Below are 7,474 nucleotides of genomic sequence, written 5' to 3'. Positions count from 1 at the left end.
GAAACCACTGTTCGGATGTAGTGGCTGGATTTATACTGGGATCAGCCGTCGCTCTGTTTCTGGTGAGGACAATGGAAGTGCAAAAAGTGTAGGGAAGTTTGCGAGGAGTGGGGGGATTAGAAAAGAAGAGAGAAAAAGGAAGGGGAAGATGATTATTCTGAGGTGGATTCTGGTCATGACTTATTGTCATATAGTAATCATTTTCAGCTTCATTTTGGAATTGACCCAAACAAGTAATTAAATGAAGAATTCAGTTTGCAGCCCTTACCAAAGTCTGCAACCTGGGTTTGGAGTCTGAATGTGAATGTATGCCCTTTTTAGTAAACAGCATTTATGTCTTTTCTTATACACAGCAGATTTTTTTCTGTCAGTTTTCATATACATTCAAGTGTAAATTGGAGACATTGAAAAATACATGACCATGAAAATGTTGCAGCATATTATCATGTGGGACATCTTCTGGGAAGGATGTTTTATTTTTATATTTAGACAGAGGTTTCCACATATTCTTGGCTTTATAGAACATGTACAAATGTTAAGTTGACTGTCAGCCTATTCAGTCAGATGTAAGGAGATCCTTTGGGCTTGTGCATGAATGTTTAACACTGGTGTGATGAAGAGGCTAAGAAAGGGTAGTTCATGAAGAGGTGATGAGTGAGAGGATGTGAAACAGGATGAAGTGTGGTTTAAACTGGGCTTGAAGGAGGTTCAGATACAGGTGATTCAGGATGGAGGGAAAAAGGTTGAGGATGCAGCGGGTTGATTAGGAAGAAGAAGAGAATAGAACAAAGGAGAGAAAATACAGAGTTGGCATCTGCAGCAGTCAATCTGCTTTTGAGAGATCACGGTGAAGGAACAGTTGGTTATGGAAGGGAAACGCTAGTTTTAATTAGAGGTTGTGTTTAACTTGGAGATGATGCAGTGAGACAGTGACCGGATAATTCTGTTTCTGTAACATTGTTATCCAGAGGAGGGGAAGGAATCTTGTTATCTGTCTTATTAAAACTTGTTATACAGTAACAAGGAATAAATTGTGCTGGCTAGACTTGTGTGTTTCCAAGCAAGGCATAAATTCCATTTACTGTTTTGCTTCCACTGAAAAATAAAAAGGCTTTGTCAACATTAGATTTAATGCTGATGCTATGAGTGTTTAAATATGGCGTACTGATTACAGCTGAAACCCTTAAGTTGTTTTTGGGTTGAAGCGGAAAGCCTTCCGAGGAGGAAGGAAGGTGAAGGGAAACCCCCATGAATCAAAAACGATTTATTTAACAGCCTCAGAAGCTTCATTACATATAATTGCCACTGGGCCCCCCAAGCGTCAAAGCAGGAAGAAGGAGGAGAAGGCATGGAGGGAAGATTGAGGAAAGACGAAATCAGCGACTGTTCTTTGTTCATCAGCTGCTGATGGCTGACTCTATAGTGTTTTTGATCCAAAGAAAGACAAACAAGCACTGTGACATGCATTCACAGGGAAAGCCCTCAGATGTTCTGTTCCCACTGCGATCAAACTAACTACTCTGTGAAGGCTGTATGGGAATTTACATTGTCAGAGAACCTGACAGCTCATGTCAAACGCTAACACATAATATTAATGACAACAGCACCTTCATATGCAGTGCCACTAAAAATAAGTAAATCATTTCGGCAAGATATATTTAGGAAGGCAGTACATACACTGTTGTATTAATAACCACTTTTTAAAAATTGATCACAGCAATTTATTCATGTTTGTAGTTTCTGAATTATATTCCATATGTGGCAGAGCGGAAAAACAATCTGAAATGCATTTTTAGATCATATAACATTAGAATTTCAATCAGGAAAGACACATGAATGAAGCAAAAAGAGTTGTTTATTACACTGATGATATTGATGATTAAGTCTTGTCAATAGTCTTTGGTGCTTAGACTCAGGGAGACTCAGGGGGACTACAGGGAGATTTTGAATCAAGGGACATCAGTCCTGAGCAGCAGCATAATAAATCCCCCCATGGAGTCCAGACACTGGTGGTAGCTGATGACTTCTGCTGAGACTGATAGGGTGATGAGGCTGATGAAGTGATGCTTTTGATGAATCTGTGAACATTTGGTGGTGATGAGGAGGTGGTGGGGTGCGCATAACGGCAGCGTGAAAGCACTAAAGCAGAGAAGGGAGTAAACATATTTAAAAAGATAGTGGCAGTATGATAGGCTGACAATGAAGGTGTGTCACCTTGCTGTTGGTTAGATGAGACGAGCTGATGTGAACAGCTTACGTCTCAATTGACGCCCCGGGCTATGACAGCAAGTCAATTATGAGTGAGCATGTGTGAGGGATGGGAACGATAGATGGTTTGAGAAATGAAACTACAGAACTGAGCGTGCTCCATTCTTCCTCTAAAGCTCCATTAAGACATTTAATGCTAATTCATAGCAGCTGGAGTTAGATGTTGAGATGTTGAGATGTTGACCTGCTGATGACCACTGAGAGACTGACATTGCTATTTATGGAGCCACACTGCTGAGCATTTCATACAGAAAGCTTTGTTTTGCTATGTGGCATATATAAAGCAGAAATATGTTATAAACAGCATTGTTTCGCGTATAGACTCTGAAGACAATGAGGTGCAAGAGTTATCATACTGACCTGAGTAAAACATGTTTGTGCAGACGTAATACACGATGACTGTGGCTAAAATCTGGTTGGATGGTAAGAAAGTGTAGGACAATAAATAGTGACAGCAGTGAGATTTACGAACAATTCTACATGGTGGTGAGGAAGGGTCCACATACTGTGTGGGATTTGCAAAGGGCAAGCTTTAAGTAGGGCAAATTAGTTGGACTATGAACAATGTTAACGCGATTTTGGTCTTAATAGATTGTTAAAGAGAAGTAGCTGGAGTCTCTGGATGAGTTTGTGGCCACGATTCCCTCTCTTTTTTTGCCATTATGTTGTGGACTTCTCGGTGGAGACAATCGGGCAATGTGGGGTCAACATAGAGCAGCTTGTCCTTGTATGAGCCACGGACTCTTTATGGACAATATAAGCTTTCAATGATTGACCTATAAAAATTGACATACAGTGAGTGAGTGATCTCCAGGGAAAGATGAACGCAAGCAAGCAATCATCACATCAGCAGTTTTAAACCTGTTCATTCACAGCTTATTATCAGCAGACCATGAATTTAGGAGGGCTGTCTCTCCTCTACACATGGTCCTAATGGTCCTGATGAAGCGTAACAAGGTCTTGTCATCTAGCAACTGAGGCAGTTTGATGGACAGTGATCTTGAGGGAAATTAATTGGCACAAAGGGAGTGGAAACCAGGCGCAGATGAAATCACTGTGCTACCAGTGCTCACAGCGGAGGTCTGAATGGAGCCATCCCATCAAAGAGCAACTGCTTTCGGTCTTACAAGAGGTCTGTGCACTGCCAGCAGATTGAGGGATCAGTGTTAAGCACTTCATGGGGCTCCCAGGTTGATGTTGGTAAATTCCTAACCGAGGAGACAGGTGCCCACTTAATCCAAGACAGAGCAGAGGCACATGCTGACCGCCTGCTTTGAGGCTTTCAAAGTGTGTAGAATTGCCATATAAAAGGCATGTCTGGTATATATTTTATTTTACAACATAAGATAAAGGTCCATATCCTTTTATTTTATTCGTCTAATACCATGCAGATTGTAACATGATAGAGAAGGTTATAATGTATGTTAATCAATCTGTAAACCAAAAATATAACATACATAAATCAGATAAATCTGAACCACACCAGGAGATCTAATCCAATACTCATTCAAACACGCTCAAACAATGATGGCACACCCTATGCAAGAAATTTAGGGTTCAGTATCTTGCTTGGCTGAACCTGTCTTATCGTGGATGACAAGACATGAAAATGCAAAGAAAGCAACATACTATAGCAGTCATCCACTGTCTTTTGTGAGGGGCTTCAACTGAGTGAAAACAAAGCAGATGCCAAACTGAACTAGTTAGCTTAAAAGATATAGAAATTAAAGAGAAGTTACATCCAGTCATTTATAAGCAACAAAAGTGTCAGTGTAGACTTGAACACTGTTGGCTCACCCTTGCCAGTGCCAGACATTTTTCTAAAGATTCATATGTTTTTCTGAAACTGGCATGCTGAAGAGTCATCCTCAGATTTTAGCCCAGCAGCCATGATTCATTAATTTCTCTGGTCTGGGAGCATTAAAGAAGCACTGCCCATGAACTGCTTCATTTTCTCCTTTGCCACTGCCTGAGGGCACAGTTGGCCTGGGAGAGAGAGGGAGGGGGGTCTTCCTCTGGGTGGCCTCTTTGATGAACTAGTCCATGGAGGAGTTCAAAAATGCAGGAACCATGGTGGTGTCTCACTACTGTTAAAATAACTTCATTAAAAACTGAATTGACAAATAACTGTAATTTACAAGAACTTTAACAGATGTATAAAGGAAGAAAGAGGGCGTCAGTTCACTATGCCTGCTGGGCACAGCGCCATGCCACAGAGATGAACAACCCAGAGCATCTCCCACTGACTGTGTTAAATGATGGCTGACTTTTGTAGACTCATAGGAAGTTTGATTTAGCTTTTACAACCATATAAACTTTATATCACAGTGATAACTGATCTAAAGCAGAAAAAAAAGATCACATCTCTCCAAAAAACGCCTGGGTGCTCCTAATTCCTCTTAATTGGAGCGTAATATTTGAGTGACATCAGGATTGGTCAGCAGTTTGATTTAAGGTTAAAGGATTCACATTTTAATACACATTAAGTGACATTTACATGCTAAATTGATGCATACAATTGTGTTACAGGCCTGTCTGTTGAATAACAGCACTTTGTCCAGTAATAGGAAGTAACAATTTGTCTTGAAAAAACAAGACACACACACACACACACTTGTATTTCTTACAGAAACTGGACAGCCTACAGTGTAGCATAACTATAAATATTGTTTGTTGTATAGCTTCTTTATCAAGGATACAACATAACTATGATTCGTCACATTGAATGATTGTATTTAATGGACAGTTTCGGGGGATAGAAAGTTTAGGGGAATGGTCATGTGAAAAGCTTGTCATGGATTCACTAAACCTCATCTGTAAATACACATTTGATTTTACAGAATCAGTAATGTTTCAGTTCAATGTCAGCTTGTGCCGTTGTTAACTTGCCTCACTATTCATGTTGAATTCTCCTCACACTTTACAGGGCATATGTGTCGTGAACAACTTCAAAGGTGTCCACAGTGCGGCAGCTAAACAGAAGACTGAAGAGTACCGCGGTCTGCCTCTGATGACTTTCCCCCGTGTAGAGAGTCCTCTGGAGACCCTCAGCGCACAGGTAGCTTAAAAACACTTAACCTGGCATCCCAAAAACGTAATCTCTATGATGCACATTATCTTTCCCCATTAATTGGCAAAGCTCCCTCGAGGCTTTGTGCTTAAAACAGAAAACCCCCCTTCAGGTACTTTAATTTTTGTCAACTGTAATTTGGTTTGTTCTGTAACTTGCTGTAACTGTAATTTGTTCTAATTTACTGTTTCATGCTTTAATTAGCAGTTTCCTACATTTCCCAGAATGCCTACAGAGAAAAGGTTTACTTTGAGTGTCAGTCACATATTTGGGTCACTGTGTGTTCTTTCTTTCTTTTCTTCTCTTTGTTTCTTTCTTTCTTGCTGTTTTCTTTTTCTTTCTTTCTTTCTTTCTTTCGTTCTTTCTTTCTTTCTTTCTTTCTTTCAAACAGAAATGACACATGTTCACAAATAAACACAGGCATGACATTATGCACTACATCCCTGTCCCCTCTCCTAAATGCACACAAACAAACACATACAGAATCTTAAATGGAGCACTCCTGACACTGCTTGACAATGATTTCCACGCCTTTTCCTTCCCCTGTCTCCTTCCATTTGCTTTCCCCCTCCTCTCTCTCTCTATCCTTCTACCTCTTTCTCCATCCCTCCTCCCACGTCCATTTTCAGAACCACTCGGCATCGATGACAGAGGTCACATGACTAAGGGGGCAGCACCGGGTCACGTTTGCGTCTCCACAGCACTTCCAGACACAATGACAAGGACGCATGCCACGTGGCTCCGAATGCTTAACAAAAAACACTCCTGATATCTCTGTTTAATTCACCTGGGGGACAAAATACACCATGTTTGTAATGGTTCTCATCTCGTTGAGCTATGTTCAACCCGCCAAGGCACACAGATCACATCAGTGGTAAAAATATCGCAAGGCAAACTGAAGCACAGATTGTTTTTCCAGATACCTGAAACCGTTTGAAACATGGGACATTTTTTTCCTCCAAGGTGTTCTGTTTGTAGTTAGAGGACGGTGTTTTGTACATTTTGTATGAGCGAGTGTTGTAGCCTAACGGTGTTAAACCTGCACACTTCCTGTCAGCTGACTCACTGTTTTACATCACATCCTGTCAGGTGACTTGCCTCGTCGATCACCACATCTATTCCCCTCAGTCTGAAAATCTGCTATGGATAAAAAAAATTATTGATGTTGTCATTCTGTGATGTTTGTCATGTGTACAGAAAAAAAGACAGAATCCTTCTTTTTATTATCTCTGTCTGTACATTAATTGACCATGTCAGGTCATATTTTGTAAAGATTTTTGTTAATCTGTATGACTATTATGATCCATTTGGACCTGTTTGCCTGCTGTAAACCTGGATATGTTTTGGTATCAGTACGACCCCTCTCCCCTTTGGAGGAAACAACAAGGAAGAGTCAGTGACATGCTCCGAGTCAGAAAATGGGGTTTGGCACTTGCAGTGCCATGTTAACAGCCACAATGTTTGAAAATATGATTGGTTGAAATTCTCACTATGAGTGTGTTTCACCCCAATTTCCTGATTCACTGTGATGTTAATAGGAATTTCTGGATAGAGAGGTCCAGTAGGGCTAGCCTGTGCCAGATCTATGTGAAGATTTCACTGGTACGACTTAAATTTAAACTAATATCCAAAAGAAGACATCCATACATGAGAGAAATACAAGAGACAGACATGCTCTTTGAAGTGACACTGAGTGACTTACTTAAGGCCTGGCTAGCCCTTTTAATGGAAACCAGGCTAATGACTCCTGCTTCACTTTTCCTCCTTGAGGCACCCCTCCCCCCTCCTCCTAGACCCACCAGTGGATTGTGATGCAATGTTGTGACTCCATTTCCTATTGGAAGATACGCCCAGCATGAAGAGAGAAGTCAAGATGTTTTATAGATATTCATGATTTGAATTATACTCATCATTGTAATTATAATTGTCTTTTCCTTTAAGTGCAAAAAAGTGTTTCATTTGAAATGCTGCATATATATTTTTTTCTTGGTTTGTCCACAAATTAAATAGTCAGTAGCAACAGTGTGTTCTCTTGTGTTTTTCATTATGTGTTGGTCACTTTTTTTATTTTTAATTGTAAAAAAAAAGAAAGAAAGGAATGGTATGTAATAATAATAAAAGAGCAGAAGGGGCCAT

At 40.3% G+C, this 7,474-nt stretch overlaps 1 protein-coding gene across 1 annotated transcript in view; it reads left to right on the top strand.

The window, feature by feature from the left end:
• The window catches only part of plppr1 (phospholipid phosphatase related 1), a 38,631-nt gene extending 32,515 nt beyond the window's left edge, over positions 1 to 6,116 (top strand). Inside the window, exons 5-7 of the mRNA XM_062434820.1 lie at positions 1 to 62; positions 5,195 to 5,326; positions 5,968 to 6,116. The exon at positions 1 to 62 is cut by the window's left edge and continues 115 nt beyond it. Coding sequence (XP_062290804.1) covers positions 1 to 62; positions 5,195 to 5,326; positions 5,968 to 6,000 — 227 coding nt within the window. The 3' untranslated portion in view covers positions 6,001 to 6,116. The remainder of the gene's footprint in view (positions 63 to 5,194; positions 5,327 to 5,967) is intronic.
• The last annotated feature ends 1,358 nt before the right edge of the window (positions 6,117 to 7,474 follow it).

This window comes from Scomber scombrus, chromosome 15 (genome assembly GCF_963691925.1).
Source record: "Scomber scombrus chromosome 15, fScoSco1.1, whole genome shotgun sequence".
Lineage (NCBI taxonomy): Eukaryota > Metazoa > Chordata > Actinopteri > Scombriformes > Scombridae > Scomber > Scomber scombrus.
Note: the sequence above shows the minus strand (reverse complement) of the source record. Positions and strands in the feature narration are given on the sequence as shown.